We start from the raw sequence: 20,140 nt of genomic DNA, 5'->3' as shown, positions 1-20,140 counted from the left end.
TTTGGGAAGGATTCGCCACAAAGTCCCCAGGGACATCAAGTAGTGTGACTCCATGTTTACAGAGAATCCACTCTGGACATAGTGGGGAAGCATGGAGGCTGCTCCCTCACATGGAGGCAGCTTAGAGATAGACGCAGACGGGAGCTGAGAATCAAACTCAGTAGGGCTCCACTCCATGGGGTGTCAGTGGAGACATGGATGCTATTTCATAGACTTTGGGTCACACTCTAGTATTCAGAAACAGGAACCTCATAGGCTGCATGGATGTTCCTGGCAGTCATCCCACAGGTAAATGAGACCACTTACAGGTGTGAGCATCACCTCATTTTTGGCCTCACCCACTGGTTGCCCCCCAACTCCAGGCTCTTATCGTTCTCCAGGCGGCTAATCTTTGGGTACCACTATCACCCCCATAATTGTAATAGCTAAGGAGCAGCACTGGTCCCATACCCCAGTGGATGGAGAGGTCCCCAGTAGGTAATTAGCATATCGGACACAGCAGGCCCCTGAGGATAGACTGCATTGTTGATAGCTTAAAATAATCAGCTCCCAGTTTTTCCTTTGATTGTTACATTAGGCCAATGTGATGTGTCTTGCCTAATGGTCTTTGCCTCAAGTTTTATTCTGTGAATCCACTGACTTTACTTGAAGTCTGGGCACAGCGCTCGCCTTCTGGCCTTTTTCTTGGTTTACTCTCCTCCCCTTTACTAGTTATAATAACTAAATGGGCTCATCTGAGTATCCAGTGGAATTGTCACATGATAATTCTTTCTAAAACCCCACCGATTTCAGTCTGTGTTATTGTATACACACATTCTGGAGGCCTCCTTTACACATGGTGGTTGCTGGGTGGCTAATGGCCTACCAAAGCCTTTTAGACCCAAGCAGATGAGTTTCATCTCCTTCTTGTGCTTGTATTGACCCGATGAAAAGTCTTGGGCTCAACAGGGATGCCCTGTCTGAGGGAGCAGAGGTTTAACTGTTTTCATGGTCTGTTTGGCTACCACTCTCCTCATGCCCCTGATTGTGAGCATGAGAACATGGAAAGATCAAGGACACTGAATCTGTCACTGTCCTTCCTTACATAGATACCGGTGAAGGGTGAAGTAAAACCTACCCCGAGTACATGGCTGCAAAGAAAGCCGCTTCTAATTCTGAAAACCACAGCAAGTCAGTAGGAGGCCTGTTCTTTGCAAAGGAGCACCAGCTCTCAGAAAAGGACATTTGTTTCTTGAAACCGTGAAGTTGTTTTTAAAATGTGGACAGAATTATTAGTCATGTGGAACCCAAATCCCCTGATGTTCATGGCACTGGATTGAATCTGGCACAAATGCATTTCAGGTGTAGTGACCTTCTGCTTTTAATGAAGTTGTTCTGTGGGCCAAAAAGAATGAATGAGTTCATTCCCAGAGGCCCTCTGCATTCCCTGATTCATATATGCATTGATCTGGACAATGCAACTTTGCAGGAAAGCAAATCACATGCAGGTGGGCCCTCGTGCCCTTTCTCTTGCATGTTAGTCCTTTGGTCTGCAATTGTATTTTTAAACTTAGGGCACCACAGCCTTGTTCGTGGAAGACTGCAGCAAATCATCCCGTGCATTTTGAAATTGTTGGGGGTGTACCAAGAATTTGAACAGGAAAGATTTTTCAGCATTTCTCCAGGAAACTTTAGCAATCTACCTCTTGTACCGAGAGGGAGAAAAGTGCTTTGGGTGGAACCCAGATGCTGGAATGAAGTGTCTTCAGAAATCATCCATCCCAAACCTCTCATTTACAGTTATGGAAACAGAGGCACAGAAGAGAGGCCAAGGTTACCCAGCTTGACAGCAGTAACATTTAGAGTAGAGCCCATTTTCTCTCCGTTCAAGACAGTTTCTGCTGCCTCTTCTCTCACTCTACTTCTCTCCCCCAACTAATTTACCCTTTTAATTAAGAAAAAGACAGAATCCAGAGGAGTATTTCTCGAAATATAGTTCACAACCACTGGAGTCTGAATCACCTCGGAAGCCTTTAAAATGCAGATTCCTGAGATTTATCCAGACTTGCTAAATAAAACTGAGGCCTGGGTATTTGCATTTTTCCCCAAGCTCCTCTGTCATCCTTATGCACATGAGGTTTGAGAACCATTAATCTAGGGACAATAAATAGGCAGGTGGCACGTGGCAGGAAGTGACCACTAACTTTCAGCATCAGTGAATTTATCTTGAGAAGACAGTCATCCATTGTTTCTTGCTGTTCTCAGTGCCAGTCATGTAGTGAGTTGAATGGAGCTAATGATGGTTCAAAGAGTAATTACATTGGCTTCCCTGTTTTCCTAACGCCTTCTCTGTGCATAAGTGTAACTATTAATATTAGCTCCCTTTTCCCACCTGACAATATTTATCTGCTGTATATTGCTCTGCTGTACTTGCTGGAAGGGAAATGAATGCTTTGCAAGTACCCTCAAATATACAAGCCCACTCCAGACTCTGTTGATACACAGTGCCTGGCCTCAAAATGTCTCACAATGAGGCCACAAATAGTTCAGTCAGAGTCCCAATTACCTTTCCACGCAGGTAATTATTACTTCTGCCATTTAAGTGAAATTTTAGTACACTGCTTATAGCAATAAATTTAGGACCATATTTATGCTGTCTCCTTGCTTCTATTCATAGCGTAGATTTAAAATTCCATTTCTTTTGGGATATAGCTCTGAACTGTCCTTCCATATGAATTTGTCTGATAATACATAAAATAATACCATAATCTCATTTTTCCTCTCAGCTTCTAACAGACTTAAACAAAACAAAACCCCTAACACGCATTTTACCCTGCATTTTTAGAGAGTACCGTATTTCATGGCAGACTAGTAACTGAGCAGCTCTGTAAAAATACTGAGTTGTGTTATAGAACTGTGACATCATGGCACTTTGGAAGTCTCATTATCGAGTTTAATGGGTTTCGTGGTATATTTTGCAGCATGCTCTTTCTGACAAGGCATGTGTGAAAGCCTTTGACCCAAAGACCACTTGCTTACAGGAATGCCTTATCACCACTTTCCAGGAAGCCTACTTTGTTTCAGAAAGTTTTGAAGAAGCCAAAGAAAAGATGAGGTAAACTTGTGTTTCTTCCATCTCCAGAAAATTACTTTTTATTTTTCTGGCTCTGTTCCTTCCTTCTATCTGTATCTCCTATACCAATGACAGTTGATCACTTATCCCTCTATTTCTGTTTATTTTGCAGGGACTTTGCAAAGTCAATTACCCGTCCCTTCTCTGTGTACTTCAATCCCTATACACAGAGTATTGAAATTCTGAAAGACACCAGAAGTATTGAAAACGTGGTGCAGGACCTTCGCAGTGATTTGAACACAGTGTGTGATGCCTTGAACAAAATGAACCAGTATCTGGGGATTTGATGCCTGGGACCATTGTCATTGCCAGAATGATCTTTCTGGGGGCTTAGCAGCAATTCAATCAATGTCATATAACACCAATAACTCTCTGAGTCATGGCTTGGCTACTGAGCATGCAATTCTGTACAATTCTGCATATCTCTATCTACTTGTAATTTACTGTGTTAATGTGTGAAACACCATAAAGAACCCAATGACAGATAACCACTCATTGTTTGAAATATTGTAACATGTTTAAATGTCTTAAGTAGATTTGACATTCTTGCTTGGTGTCCTTAACCAAACTGCAGCTATTTAAAATTTGTAACAAATAGCCCTCTTATGATTCTAGCTTATTACTTTTTTTTTCTCAGATCTGAGCTTTTCCTCTGTGTTCATTAGATAAAATGAAAATAGCAGTGAAACTGTTTCTATTTTCTATAGTATCAGTGTTTCCACAGCACTATTTGAGATAAACCCAGAATTGTGTGAAAACTCCCATCACATTAACAAAAGATACAGTATTCTGTTTCAAAAATGAAAACTAGTGAACCCACTGGTTGGAATGGTTTTTAGGTTGAATATTTATACAATGTTAGAAAAGAGAACATTTTGCAAATGGAACGTGTAGGTGGCATTGACCATGTATAAACTGAATTGTGGCATGCTTTCCAAAGTATTTTGGAAGAAAATACTTCCAGAAAGGACATTAGGAAAGACTAAACAATGGGCAGAAGGGACTATGAATTGGGACTATGAATTTTATGCTGGAATAAAGAGAATTATCATGCTCAGGTGTTTAATCCATTTGTCTTAGAGAACAATAATATCATAGAGCCTGGGTTTCAAAACTGTGGAATTGCGTCTCAGAGAAGTTAAGTGATTTGCCCAAAGCAGCGGTTAATTGTGCACTAACATTTCCAGCCCATTGCATGTCACTTTTGGACTGCTAAATTCAACTTGGTATATTTGTGTGTAGTAGAGAAGGGAAAACTAATACTTACAAAACTATGTTAATCGCTAAATAGGATTTGGTTTTTGATCAAGGGCTTCCAACAGCACAGATGTTTCCTCTCACGGCCCCCAAACCAAGCCAGATCTCTGAGAGTTTGTCCAGTTTGCCCAAAGTTTGGGCAAATTTGGGCAGATAATGGTGATGCACCACAAATCTCTAGCCATCTTTGCCGTAAGAGGTATAATCAGGTGACTAAGTGAACAAATAAAAATCTGAATGAGTGAATAAGTTTCGTCTGATTCTCTCAACAAACACAACCACTGTTCCTCACATTGTACTTTTGTCATGCAGAATGCTGGATGGATGAAGGAAAGGATGGGAAAAAGAGATGAGAAAGGTGACAAAATGACTTTTAAGTTAGCAATTCTACAATATTTGCTTAAGCAATTTCTAAGATGTTCTTTTAATAACAAATGGCATGTGATTTCAAATGAATTCATACTCATATGGGCCCATTATGAGTCAGAAATTTTTGTACTAGATGTACTTGGGAAGAACATGAAAAAGAGTGAAAATATGCATCAGAGAGAGGTAAAATGAAAAGAAATCAGAGGTTTGAATAGTGGTTCCTTAACTACTGAGGGTCTTTCGTTTCTGAAGGATTCTCAGAACAACTGAGTTTTGGAAAGGGATTTGGTAGACAGAATGTGACAGTTACGCAGTTTAAATGCTATTTTAAATGGAAGAGATAGTGCCTTGAGAGATTATTGGTGGTAGAGAAGTGATGAGCAAGCTGAAGCAAAATGATCTAGAATGATCAAGTAGTTGCATATTTCAGTAGTTTTATAGATTCCAAACGACATAGTTTCTTACATCTTGTTTTGCTAGGTCTAGATGACCCTGAGTAATTATTTACTTATAAATTCTAACCTAGAACAATAACCCAGAATAATAAGTCCAGAAAGTTCCAGAACTAGTTGCTGAATTTTCTCAAAGAGGAAAATTGGCTAAGAAACTCTTCATGTCTGCCTTCCGCCTTGTTTTCATAATTTGGTGTAATAAGTAGCCATCAAGGTTGTCCCTTTTAGCCCCATGAGAGGGGAGGTTCTCAGTTAAGTGGACTGGAAGAAGAATTATATTTAATTGTAAACAAATTCCCTCAACAAAAATAACACTTGAGCTATCTTCTGATTGGCTTTTTCTCCCCACATGTGCAAAATCTATGTTGTTTCAAAAATAGAAGAGTTGCAAAGTAAATAGGCTTTCCCACAGAGCTTATATAGGTTATCATATAAGGTGGAGGGATTACATGATTCTTTTTAGATTTGTTCTCCATTTGGAAGAGCAGTAACCATGGTTTTCACTGTGTGAAACAAAGGAATCATGGTTTTCATTTGTCGTGAGCATTTAATATGCAAATGCTATTACAACTAATGGTGGGAAAAATCCTATAAAATTTAACAGCCATCATAAGGAAAAGTGTTGGCAGAAAAAGTTCCCAAATGGAAATAGTACAACCAAATAATCACAGCTAGCTCCTTGTCATATTTGATACCTGCTTAGTATAACCATCTGTCTCACTTATGACTCATGACTTAAGGCTAAATTAAATAGAATCAAGGGCAATTATAAATTTAAAGATGCTTGCTCACTGTCATTGTGAATTGCTACTTTATTTTGACTTTGATGCTGACTTCTATAACTGGCTAATCAGAAACCAACCCAAGATTCCTGGCAATACCAGGTTTCTTATGCATCACACATTGGCAAAAGACAGCCAGAAATCTGATTAGTCCAGTTTTCTTCTGGAAGCATTTTTGTCTGTTACAAGTTAGGGTCAGGCATCCAGTGTATGCTTGGATGATCAGTTTATTTGGCATGATGAGAGCTTAATAGATTGTTCGTAAATTGCATCTTATAAGAGTAGGGAACTTTGACCCAACCAAGTTGCTAATTTTTTTTTTTTTTTTTTTTTTTTTTTTTTACATTTGTGATGAGGGTTGTGGAGCCTTGGGTTTCTGGCTTAGTCTCATTTATTTACTGTGTAATTTAGAAATGATGCTTTATGGGGATGATATATGTGTTCTTGTCTTGCTTGCACATAGTAGATGGGCCTGTGCCTAATGAATGCAAAGTATTGCAACATTTACCAACATGAAAAGTCTAAAATGAAAAACAGTGCGCTTTAACGTGGAAGCAAATAGAAATACAAGGTTTCATTTTCAAATGGAGTCATGGCTCACATCATCTCATTTTCTTCATTCGAGAAGGAAAACATTAACACACGATGTAGTTGTCCTCCAATTCATTTGATCTAATTTTCAACTTCTAAAGAATCAAGCACTGATGCTTACTCTCATGAACCTTGTCTTACTTATAATGAAAAAGAAAGCAGTCCAGAGTATTCTAGTGTGTCTGAGGTTTTTTTTTTTTCTTCCTCTTCAATTTGCAAAGACATTCTCTTATTTTGGGAAATGATTCTTATGCAGATTGCCATATTTTGGGAAAAGGCAAGGGAATTAATAGTGAGATACTGCTTCTAATATTAAATTTGCATGTGTTCAAAATAAACCAGTTCTGGAACATGAAATGGTGATTCTTTATAATATATATGACCTGGGGCCTCAAAACATTTATTCAGTGGCTTAGACCGTATTAGGGACTGTATGAGACACTTTTCTAGACACTGAAGATATGGTGGTAAATAAGGCAGAGAAAGTTTATGCCCACTTTGAACTTATATTCTGGTGGGCAGATACAGGCAAAAAGCCAGATTATTTGAGACCACAGCAAATTCTATGAAGAAATTGGAGTGAGAAGGAGCAATGGGCAGGAGGAAGGAATAAGGTGGCTAGGGTAAGTTTTTCTGAGCAGATGGCATTTGACTAAGAACCATGGGATGAGGAGAAGCCAGGCATGAAGAGACCCATGGAAAGAATGTTTCTTGAAGAGGGGACAGCAAGATCAAAGCCAGTGGAAGCCTACAGAGGAAGGACAAGAGAGCAGCATGGGAGGCAAGGATAAGATAATATAGGGTTTCAGAGGGGGTCAGGTATGTTCTAAATGGAGTGGAAAGTCACTGGAGAGCTGTAGCAAAACAGTGACAGATCTGATTTACATTTTTAAGAGGTTACTCAGGCTGCTGTGTGGAAATGAATCCAAGGGGGATGGGAGGGTGGGATAAAACCAATTAGGAGGCTATTGCAATGCTAGAGAGTCAGTATCTTGCTGGATCATGGTGGACGTTATTAAAAGTAGTAATTAAATAAGTTACACAGTTGGGTGGGTAGATTAGAACTGTCAGATGAAAAGTGGGGAAACTGGAAGAATGGTACCTGGGTTATCATTTGGAGAAGCATATATATCCAATGATACCCTGTGTCTTTTGCAAATACTTAAAGTTTCCTTTGACAAAGTAATATTAGATTAAACTTTTTCTGGCAAGCTTAAGGATAAAAAGCCATGCAATTTTTTTTTCTCGTGACCCACAAATATTAACTGCATAAGCAAAAATGAAGTAGAAAATGAGGCATTGTAGGTGAACAATTGGTGGTGCTGACATTTAGGATAATTCAGGAAAAAAAGCTCCCTTATTTCCAAGCACACTAAACAGTTGTGTTCACCGTGCCATCCAGCCATTTCTGTGGGAATAGACCTCATAAAGCGAATCAGTTGTCTATTTCCACTATTCTTGCTGCCTTCCACCTCCCCAGATGTATATTTCAGATACCCCAGAAAGGTTCACTTGCTGTCATTTCTTCCTCTCTCCAAGAAGGACGGGTCTGGTGCAGCAGCTGGATGCACATTTCCTTCTTTGGGAAGATCATAGTGAGCCTGATGTTCAACCTAAGGGCGTCTGTGGTTATGGTGCCTGCAAACAGCATTCTCATAATCCAGTCTGGATACAGTTTTTATAATTGAACAACGGAAACATCTGACAGATGTGGGTAGGGTAATTTGAAAGCTTGTGGCACAAAGAAATCAAGTTCATTTTCTGTCAAAATCAAATCTTTAAAAAAGATGCAAACCTAGCCCTCATTTTTAGGTTGAGAGAGATAATCTTAATTATAGGAAGGTGCTGGGAATTTCCTGGTGCCTCCTTCCAGGTCCCTTGCAGTCTCTTTACTTTTTAGCTTGTTAATTTTCATGGAACTAGCAAGATGCTGATTCAGTAGGTCTATTATTCCCAAAGGTTTGAAAACCACTGAACACATCTAATGTACAGCTTGCCCAATTTTAGGGAACAGCTAACTTCACAGGCGTTAATGAGGCCAATTATTGGCAAGTGAATTTGAAGTGAAGAACACATTAGGTTTGCCACTATAGCAGTTATTTGTTATCGGGATTGATTGAAACAAACTTCCTTTTGATCATTACATCTGATTGATCACTGCACATGGCATTATGAAAGAATGAGGTTCCCAAATCAGATAGATACTTGGAAGAAAAATCTCTACCTTGTAAGGGCAGAACATGTTCCCCTATCCATTTCAGTGTGAAAGCCTAGCTATTAAGCTGGAATGGATCCTAATTAGCCTCCTCACAAATCTCTAAAACTTTTTGGTCTTTCCTGTTGAGCAGAATTTAAAAGAAGCCGAAATTCCTCCCTTTCCCACGTATAGTCAATATCAAAGAAAATAACTTGCAGGGTAGTACTTACTGCTGAAAACGAGTGCAGACATAGAAATCCTGATTTGAAGTGGCATTGGAAAGTATAATTTGATTCACCCAGCCAAATGATTACTGCAAGTGCAGATCATCAGCACAGCCTGCTCCAGCACATTTGATTGGTGATCAGCGGACAGCTAATTGCCAGACTGAGTCTGCCTCTTGAGTCTCTGCCTGGGAACAGAGGGAAAAGTCCCCATGAGTCCTACGTAGACTGGACGGAGGTTTTCCCACGTTGGAAATATGCCTTTGAGGGTGTTTGTCACTCTGCATACACTGGCCAGCTGCCAGTATCTACCAGTAACTGCAGCCCCCCCCCCTTTCCTTTTGTGAACCACCCACCCCTATGCTTTGTTCATAGCTTGGGTGAAGCTGATTCCACTTCCCAGTTCCAGGGATGGGCTCATGGCCAAGGCTTGGTCAATGAGCTATCTTACAACAATTGGTGCAGGGATGGGCCATGTCCATGAGGTGAGCCATGTCCTGAGGTGAGCCCTGGCTCTTTCTGGAACCATTGGGAAAGAGGTGTGCTGCTTTCTTCTGTGACTGGAAGGTGGTAGTTTGTGAGTCTGGAATTACTAGGGGCCACCATGTAGGGAATGTAGGACTAAGATAAGAGATAGAGGCAATGTCTTAATGACATTGTTAAACCCATGGATTTAGCTGTGCCTGAAGCTAAATGTACCTTTAGACTTTCCAGGTCTGTGAGCTAATAAATGCTCCCTCCTCCCTTGCTCTCATTTTACTGCTGCTGTCACTGGCTCCAAAAAAGTACTAACGCCCAGGATAAAAGCACAAAAGGAGAGGCAGGAGATTTTAGACTTGCTTTCTTCACATTTTTCCACTTGGTTTTGGAAATCACAACTTCCTGAAGAAGTACTATTTATATCCTTCTGGCTTAGTCTGTGCCAGAGAAATATGGGATGTCTGACCTGTTTCGCGTCCTCGAGTGCTGGGAATGGTATTACGTCTTCCGGTAAGACGTGGCCAGAAAAATTGCTCAAGAGAAGCATTTAGTTGGGTTCTAGGTGGCTACTTGCAGTTCAATCCGTAGCCCATGATTTGTTCCATGGAAAAAGAATACCAAGACAAATTAAACTTAAGATACCATGGGGTGCCTGGGTGGCTCAGTTGGTTAGGTGTCGACTCTTGGTTTTGGCTCAGGTCATGATCTCAGGTTTTGTGAGTTCAAGCCCCACATCGAGCTCTGCACTGGCAGTGTGGAAACTGCTTGGGATTCTCTCTCTACCTCTCTCTCTGTCCCTCCCCCATTTGCACTGTCTCCGTATCTCTCAAAATAAATAAACTTTAAAAAATTTTAAAAAAGATACCTGTATAAGACTTTCTCATACCAGTTTTTTTTTCTTACTTTTTCTTTTAACACCATAACTCTTGGGAGAATCTCGTTTTCAATGTAATTGAGCAGCTTTAAACAAAAATTCTCCCTCAGAGTATGGCAAGAGAACATGGGCTTTGGAATCAGATACACAGAAGTACAAAGTCTTGTTTTTCTGCTTACTACCTCAGTGATCTCTATAGACATATTGACACTTTCTGAGCTTCTGTTTTGTTTTCTGTTTTGTTTCTAAGTGGGATTGAAAGAATATATTTTTAATGGAATTATCATAATTAAATATTATATATATGTCTAACCATAAAAATTACTTAATAAATGTTAATTTCCTTCTCTTCTTGTTTTAAAATCTATCAGCACTTAAACATCTCCAGCTTGTTCCACACTTGTAGATGATGAAATCATTGTACCTTCATGGCCCAAAGAAGTATGACACCAGTGTTATGGGTCATTGTTTTTATTTCTTTTTTTTTTTTTATTTATTTTTATTTTTTATTTATTTATTTTTTTTCAACGTTTATTTATTTTTGGGACAGAGAGAGACAGAGCATGAACAGGGGAGGGGCAGAGAGAGAGGGAGACACAGAACTGGAAACAGGCTCCAGGCTCTGAGCCATCAGCCCAGAGCCCGACGCGGGGCTCGAACTCACGGACCGCGAGATCGTGACCTGGCTGAAGTCGGACGCTTAACCGACTGCGCCACCCAGGCGCCCCACATTGTTTTTATTTCTGTGACTCTTCATACTTTTATTTGACCAGATCTTAATAGAACTGACTGAATCTCATTCAGGTGTGAATCTGTAGGCTTGTGATCATTTGCATGATGGCCTTAAATCACTACCTGGGAATTCTAAAGCAATGGATGCTAACCGATTCAGTGGCCTCAGAGATGTTTTGCATTTCTCTGTGGACATCAAAATTTATATCTATGAAGTGGGAATAAAAATATAAAAGCCTGCTTAAATTAATGAAACAATATATAAGGTTGGAACTTTCTGGAAGAAACACACTAAGCAAATCAAACTATTATTTGTAGTTCATTGAATCATGGCAAGTTGGCTCAGGGCCACTCTGCAGTTCTAGCTCAGAAAAGCTGAAATAGAGGGCAGAATGGTTGGTGGGTACATGTTCTAGTCACCAGTCCATGTATTACAAGGCAGGCCCAGCCAACCCATTCTATGTCAGAAGTACTGCATTCCCAAGGCTCTGTTTCAGAGAACAGTTGCTCGGGGCTGTCTCCAATGAAAATAAAGTCCTGGTCAGAGGAAACAAATTAAGTTCAGAATATAAATGCATTTTATTGGTAAAGCAGGAAAGGGAAGTGCTAAGTGAAAATAGGAAATTGGAATATTATGTATTGGGAGAGCAGTTCCCTTCATCCTCATAGCTAATGGACTGAACAAAAAGTGAACAATTTGTTTCATGTGATGATTCACTAACGCTAAGCAGCAAGGTTTCTGTTTCGGAGTCCCATTCCACATTCAGCTGCTTGTTTTGTAGTGCAGGAGCACAATTATCTGTCTATCTATTGCACTGCATAAACAGGATGGCTGAAATGTATGTGAGGAATAACCATAACTGCTTAAATCCTTCCTGTTAAAGGAAGGAGCGAGGGAAAGGCAATATGGAGTGTCTCCTACTTACCTTAAAATAACCATCTGTTTCCTTTGTGATGTCCTCTTCTCTGGAGAATTCACTTTCAGAAAAATATTCTAATATGGGAAGGGGAACAGTAGCTGGATTCAATTTTACTTTGAGCTCCATTTTTGCATCCTTTTCATCTTGGTTTTAAATGAAACAACTTTGAATATACTGTACTTTCTAATCACCAGCGTGGACAGAGCAATTATCCTTGTGGTTGCCTTTACATGAGGATCTAGGTTAGGTGGGACCATAACTGACACATGGGGAGAAGGGACATTGGACATATGAACTGAAATGGATCCTCATTTCAGTAAACATTATAGTAAAATATTGATCAACTATTAGCTTTGTTTTCCATCCCTGAACGTTTATTTCGTTGACTTTTTTTTGTATTATTTGCATAATTTGGGTTAGTTTACAATGGGGAGCTTTATTACGTATGACTCATGGAACCCAAGAACAGGGATGTAGTGGGCCTCCAAAAAAGCCTAGTGCTGGTAACTGGAAAGACTTCAGAATTTTCTGTCTTCACCTTTGCCTTCCCTGCACATCTGTTTAATTCTACTTTTTGGAACTTTTTTTTATCTTCTTGAAAACCTGCAGATGGGATTTTCTATTTACCCATCTGCATGGTGGAATATGGTGACTTTAAAACTCCTGAGTTTTACATGTTATAGTTTTAGCTAAAGACAGACTCACTGCCTCTGAATTCAAATTCCATTAAAAAATTTTTTTAATATTAAATATAATTTATTGTCAAATTGGTTTCCATACAACACCCAGTGCTCATCCCAACAGGTGCCATCCTCAATGCCAATCATCCACTTTCCCCTCTCCCCGACCCCCCATCAACCTTCAGTTTGTTCTCAGTATTTGAGTCTCTTATAGTTTGCCTCCCTCCCTCTCTGTAACTTTCCCCCCCTCCTTTCCCTCCCCCATGGTCTTCTGTTAAGTTTCTCAGGATCCACATATGAGTGAAAACGTATGGTATCTGCCTTTCTCTGCCTGACTTATTTCACTTAGCATAATACCCTCCAGTTCCATCCACATTGCTGCAAGTGGCCAGACTTCATTTTTTCTCATTGCCAAGTAGTATTCCATTGTATATGTAAGCCACATTTTCTTTATCCATTCATCAGTTGATGGACATTTAGGGTCTTTCCATAATTTGGCTATTGTTGAAAGTGCTGCTTGATTTCAAATTTCAAATTCTTGGGAAAGAGAATCTGATTGATCTGGTGTGGGTCAGCTTCCATTCCTGGCTCAGTTGACTGTTGGCAGAGTGGAAGGGTAAGGTGGTTTAAATATAATTGCAGAGATCCTTTCCTGTGGGCAGGGAGGCAGTTCTGGGAGAAGATGGCATGGGAAGAAACCCAAATGGGTTTTTATAGTCCAGACTACAACTATTGCCTCATTAAAAAAATCATTGTGCCTGATGGAGCTTGTCCTTAGGTCCTAAATGACCAGACTTGGGGTGGACCTTTACCCCCCATGTCTTATTTTTATCACTCCCTTTTGGATGTGCTAACTTCTCATCAAATGCTCCCTTTTTTGGAGTGGGTGAAGTGAGCTTATACTAGTGGTCAACACCACCTTTGGCCAGTCTATTCTCCCCCTCTCTACTCTTTACCCACTTTTGTATTTGACATCATCAATCTAACATGCAGGTTGGAAAGGTCCCTTGGTGGGCTCTTACAGTGGTGAGCAGAGAGGAGAGACAATGGAAACAGAGAAGGAGCATCAAGAAAAGTAGGAGGGTCATGAATGTGTGGTCCTAGAAGCCAAAGGAGAAGAGCTTTAAGGGTTATGGGGCTATGGACTCCAAAGAACTGAGCCTTCAGCCCTTGGAGATATGAATATAGCACCTGTGTACTGGATGTAATCATGAACATAGCCAATCTAGTTCCATGTATATGGGCTATATGTTCCTACTCAGATTCCTGCCTTATTCTAGGAGTGATGTTTTCCTTTCTATGGGAAATGGGATTAATTTTTTTTGTGTTATATACACACACAATGGAATATTATTCAGCATTGAAAAAGAAGGAAGTCCTACTATATGCAACAACAAGGATGAACCTGGAGACTATTATGTTATGTGAAATAAGCCAACTACAGAAGGACAAATTCTGTATGATTTCTATTCTGTATGAAACCATATGGTTTCAGTTTTGCAAGATGAAGTTTATGTGATCTGCTGTATGACATTGTGCCTATACTTTTTAAACAAATTTTTAAAGTTTATTTATTTATTTTGAGAGAGAGAGAGCAGGGAGGGCAGAGGGAGAGGGAGAGAGAATCTCAAGCAAGTTCCACACTGCCAGCGCAGAGCCTGATGTGGGGCTCAAACTCACAAACTGTGAGATCATGACCTGAGCTGAAATCAAGAGTCTAAGGCTTAACTGACTGAGCCACCCAGATATCCCATCATTGTGCCTATACTTAACAACACTGAATTATGCACTTAAAAATTTTGGTGAGAGGGTAGATCTTATGTTAAGTTTTCTTACCAGAACCTCCCCCCACCACCAAAATAAACCCCCAATCCCCAAACCAAAACCAAAATAAAAATAAGAGGGCATGAGGAAACTTTTGAGATGATGGATATGTTTATTACCTTGGTTGTGGTGATGGTTTCACCATATGTCCAAACTCATCAAATTATATACATTAAATACATGCAGCTTTTTGTATATCAATTATCCCTCAATAAAGCTGTTAAAAATATAAATAAATAAATTGGAAACCAGAAGATTGGATTATATAGCTTCTAAGACTACTTCCATTTTCAAAATTTATTTAACATATCTATAATAGTATCTGTAGGCCAGATTTTGTCCAGACTCCACAAAACCCATCTGCTCCTCTGTCATATGGCTGTTCAAGGTTTTCAGGTGTTTTCAGAGCTGATTAATCTGCCAGAAAGCATATTAACATTCTCGAATATTTCTCAGGGTTTGCCTACCATATCATACCAGTCCCTTCCCTTCTATACCTCAGTCACTAATTGCAATTCTTTCTAACCATTTTTAGGAAGAGGCCAGTTTGAGTCACACAGGCAGACACATTTTCTTTCGTCTCAGACTCTTTTTAATTTTAGCTTTCTTTTCTACCTACATCCACAAGCAGCTCTGTCACGTTCATGGTGTGTTACTTTTCTATTGCTGCTATAACACTATTGCAACCTTAGTGGCTAGAACAACACAGTTTTCTAGGTTGGAAGTCTGGCATGGGTCTCATGGGCTAAAACCAAGGTGCTTATAGGGTTGCCTTCCTTTATGGAGACTGTAGGGGAGAATCTTTTTTTGTTTTTGTTTTTTTCCTTTTCCAACATCGTGATTTTTTAATGCACTTTTGGCTCATGACCGCTTCTTCTATCTTCAAAGCTAGCAATGGTGGGTAGAGCCTTTTATTGCATCCCTCTGACTATGCTTCTGTGATCATATCTGTTTCTCTGACTCTTCTGTTTTACTTCCTCACTTTTAAGGACTCTTGTGAATACATTGGGTCTGCCTGGTAATCCAGGATAATATCTCTTTTTTGAGGCCAGCTGATTAGCAACCTTAATTGCATCTGCAACCTTAGTTCTTTCTTGTTATGTTACTTAAAATATCCACAGATTCTAGAGATTAGGATATGGACATTTTGGAAGGGGGCATAGTTTTGCTACCTTGGGAAAGCTAATCAATTTCTTTATCTTAAAATGGGATATTATTTTTCTCATATACTTGGTGCAAAGATGAAATAATGTATTAAAAATTCATAGTACAGTGTCTTACACATGACAGATATATGGGGGAGAGTATCATTATTATTAATGTATTTTCTGGCACACCCAGACAAGAAGAATGGCTAAGAGAGAATTCTGTTAGAAGGGTTATTTTTCCTATTTAACCCCTCTTGTTGTAGAAAAAAAATTCAATATAACCTTTCTCCTGTAAAAAAAAAAACACAAAAAACCCAAAACAAAAAAACAATGCCTTTTCATTATAGGGTGTTGGGGAAATTACCAAAAAAAGTAAATAAAATGACATGCACACCTACCTCACAGACACACCTGCTCTTGACATTCATGCTGTCTTATAGTCTTAGAGGTTTTATAGCTAGAAGCAACAGAAGCTCAAATGAGCTCAAGCAAAAATGGACATTTAGTGAAAGGACATCTGTAAAATTCAAGTACATCAAGAAAGAAGGGTTTGCTCTTTTCATTTCTCTAAGAGAGAATGTTTTCTCATCTTTGCTTCTTTTTGGTATTTTACTGCTCTTGCACACTAATTTTTTCAGCTTTGGACATGCATGTGGCTACTCTAGTTCATGGCCTTGTATTAGTTTCAGTAAAGGCTGAGCTGCTGCATCAAAGAGCCCCCAAAATGCAGTGGCTTAAAAGAAGTTTATTTCTGTCTCTCTCCAGGACGATGGGGCAGGTCTGCTCCATGCAGTCATTCTGGATTCTAGGTTTCTTCCATCTTTTTGCCCTGCCATCCCCGAGAGGGTTGACAGAGTCTGCCTGGTTGAAATTGGTTCATGGGCATATCCAGGTTTCCAATTCGTGGGAGGGAGTCAGGGGAGCACCATTTCAGGAGAAATGAGTCATCTTTCAAGTAGCAGATAATCCAGAAGTTGTATAGCTAGCTTCTACTCTTAGTGCTTTGATTTGAACTAAACCACTTAACCACAATTTGCCACTAGAGGCTGGGAAATGTCAAATCTAGGTATGCTGCCAGGTGCCCAGCTACGACCCTGTTGCTGTGGACAAAGGGGACTGGTGGATAACCAGCAGTCTCTGCTTTGACTTCCTAATTCAAGAACTCAAACTGCGGCTCCTCTTTAATTCCAAACTCTCTTTAATGGGGCTCAGATTGGTCTACGTTGAGTAAGGTATCTGTTATATTTAGTTAGCCCTCATCTGGGGAGGCAAGATCATGGGAACCATGGCAATATCTTAGAGGTTCTGGGAGAAGACGAAGAAGGGGAAAGGCATACAAAGTGCGCATTTTTGTATATGAATATATATACTTCCTCCCCTCACTCCCTGATGTAGACATATAAATATATACACAAATATTTGGGGATCTCTCCTCCAAATCCATATATCCTTATCTCCATCCATCCATCTATCCATCCATCCATCCGTCCATCCATCTATCAATGTACATGTTACCAGTTCTTTAAGATTTAAACAAACTTGGCTTGAATTCACTGAGTCAGAGAACCTAGTTTTTCTTTTCTCCTGGGCATATGTCTAGACTACATTTTTAGCCTTCTTTGTAGTTAGGTATGGCCATATGATTGAATTATGGATAGTAGAATGTGGACCATAGAAATAATTTGCATGATTCTCTACTCTCTCTCTCATATCAAGAACTTGCTGAATGCCCAGAGTGACCTTGGAATCCATGCATTGCATTGTCTGTCAGCCTGAGAATTTGAATAACTGTATGAAGCAGGACTTCTACCCTCTTATCCACCACCAATTGAACTATGATGTGTAGGAAAAATAAAATTCTATGTTTTAAATCATTGAGATCTTGGAATAGCAGGTAGGGTTACCTTAATTCACCCACTAATTTCTGTGTTATGGATGTCCAATTATATTTTTATGGTACTGTCTCTGATTTCCTGTTTTTTTTTTTAATTTTTTAACGTTTATTTATTTTTGAGACAGAGAGAGACAGAGCATGAACAGGGGAAGGGCAGAGAGAGAGGGAGACACAGAATCGGAGGCAGGCTCCAGACTCCGAGCCATCAGCCCAGAGCCCGACGCGGGGCTCGAACTCACGGACTGCGAGATCGTGACCTGAGTCAAAGTCGGACGCTTAACCGACTGAGCCACCCAGATGCCCCAGATTTCCTGTTTTATTAAAGCCTTGAAACTCACTTATCTCTCAACTTGGTTCTTTTCTTGACCACATTAATCCCGGTGGAAGAAAAAACAGCTTCTGTCCTTATGCATGGCATACTTTGCTGAAGGTTTGTGCAACCCAAAGAATTGGATATCTAAAAAACTCTTGTTCTTTTTTGTAAAGTTTATTTATTTATTTTGGAGAGAGATAAAAGAGAGTGCAAATGGGGGAGGGGCAGAGAGAGAATCCCAAGCTGGTTCCATGCTGTCAGAGTCCAATACAGGGCTTGAACTCATGAACTGTGAGATCATGACCTGAACCAAAATCAAGAGCCGGACACTTAACTGACTGAGCCACCCAGACACCCCTAAAAAAATCCTTGTTCTTACAAGCCCTTACCCCATCTGCTGCTATGTTAGCTGGTTTCTTATTTCCTTTCCTCTCTCCCTTTTTCTTCTTTCTCCCAACCCCAAATTAAACATTTTTTTTGCAGGGCAGTTTAGCTAGCTACTATTTGACTGGTCCCAGCATATCCAGGCTATCCCTAGAGAGCTTCCTTCTCTCTCTCTCATTCTCTCTCTCTCCCTCTCTCATGCACACACACACATGCACACCGTGTATGCACACACACATTCACCAAGACACCTAGGCAGCCCTTGAGCTATGAGTAGTGCTGTATAATATTGACCATAAAGCAAAAAGCATAAAAAATCCAGGTGGTTAGCTCCTTCAGGAAAAAAAAAATCAGAAGAGATGGCAACATTTCCAGGTACACAAGTGCACATTCCCAGATATAAGTAGATGGAGCTGAGGATTGGTTGTCTTTATAGGCAGGTAACTGCTCTTCAGTAAGCCACACCCCCACTACCACTATTCCATGTTATCTCTGAGACATGGGCCATTTCACTCACCCATGTCACTCGCCTCCCTCCTTGGGGTATATGGGCTTGCTCCTTCTTTCCTATGATGAAATCGTTTCTATCCTAATAAGAACTCAAGGCCCAACTCTCAAAATAACAAATATTATCCCCTATATACATACACATTGATCATTTTGCTACTTTTCTGGTCTCACTGAAGACCCAACAACATATCAATGTACCATCATTTAACCATTTCTCTATAGTTGTTAATTCGAATGATTTCCAAACCTTTGTGATAAATGTGTATTCACTCTCCATTTCTGTAGACTAAATTCCTAGATGGGGCATCACTTGGTGAGTAGGTATGAAGAATTTATAGTACCTGATACATATCACTAAACTGTTGTGAAAGAGATGCTATCAGCAATGGGTACCAGAATTTTGTTTGCAGTAGTTAACAAGACTATAACTCAGTCTTGAATCACAGCTCCTACAATACCTGGAAGGGTTCTTTAACTTTGAACTTTCATTTTGACTGAATTCATGCTATGAGATGAAGAATATATAGAGTTTAGTATTTGGTTAACCTAAATATAGCCATATAAAATTTAAATGATGATAATGAGACCAGAATTTCAATCATCCTTATTAAAGAATGTGTATAAGCCTTAGTTGAATGTGACTGAGCAAATAGTTTTGTTTCTAGTTTTATCCCTTGTATCATACAAGTTTTTTTTTTTTTTTTTTTTTTTTTTTTTTTTTTTGGATCCTTTTCTGTATATCTCATGGTGTTCTTGTTCCACTTAGAAGGCTACTTCCTTTGAACAGGACATTTCTTACTATTTGCAGCAAATTTTTAGTTTCCTTCTGCTTCTTAAAATATAGAGTCCATCAGTGTTCAAAAGGGATGGCTTTCCTCTTTTACCATGCTGAACACCTTTCATCTGTTCCTTACTACCCTTGCAATATTTGCCCTGTTTTTAGAGCCCTCTGCAGAGTTTCTCTCTGTCCTGTGGGCTGCCTGGTTCATCTAGCATTCCGGAATTGGGTGGAAATACTGGGTCAAATTGTGCAGCAGCATAATCACTGTTATATTTCCTATGTCACACTGTTATATATCCTTCTGGACTAGAGCAGGTCAGTTTAATTATTTACCTTCTTCATAACCACATTCATGCAGCCTACACTGGTGAATGATGAATGTAAAGTTACAACATAATTCATCATACCAAAACTCATATTCTAATATAAAAGGAATCAAAGGGAAACTTCAATGCAGAGGTTCTCATTTATTTAGGAATTCAGGAGCAGTCTGCCTTAAAGGCAACTGTGTGGCCTTGATGCTCCTATAACATTGTTCCCATTCTGATAATGGCAAGACTTTACACAAATAACAAGGAAGATCAAAGTCACTGTCCAGTTCAACCAGGTGACGTTT

General features: G+C 39.7%; 1 protein-coding gene across 1 annotated transcript in view; it reads left to right on the top strand.

The window, feature by feature from the left end:
- TPH2 (tryptophan hydroxylase 2) overlaps window positions 1-5,502 on the top strand; it is a 107,666-nt gene extending 102,164 nt beyond the window's left edge. The window contains exons 10-11 of the mRNA XM_040491411.1: window positions 2,961-3,094; window positions 3,225-5,502. Of these exons, the coding sequence (XP_040347345.1) occupies window positions 2,961-3,094; window positions 3,225-3,399 (309 nt within the window). The 3' untranslated portion in view covers window positions 3,400-5,502. The remainder of the gene's footprint in view (window positions 1-2,960; window positions 3,095-3,224) is intronic.
- The last annotated feature ends 14,638 nt before the right edge of the window (window positions 5,503-20,140 follow it).

This window comes from Herpailurus yagouaroundi, unplaced genomic scaffold (assembly GCF_014898765.1).
Source record: "Herpailurus yagouaroundi ecotype Mexico unplaced genomic scaffold, PumYag 182, whole genome shotgun sequence".
Classification (NCBI taxonomy): domain Eukaryota; kingdom Metazoa; phylum Chordata; class Mammalia; order Carnivora; family Felidae; genus Herpailurus; species Herpailurus yagouaroundi.
The sequence above is the reverse complement of the archived record's forward strand: the minus strand, read 5'-3'. Positions and strand labels throughout refer to the sequence as shown.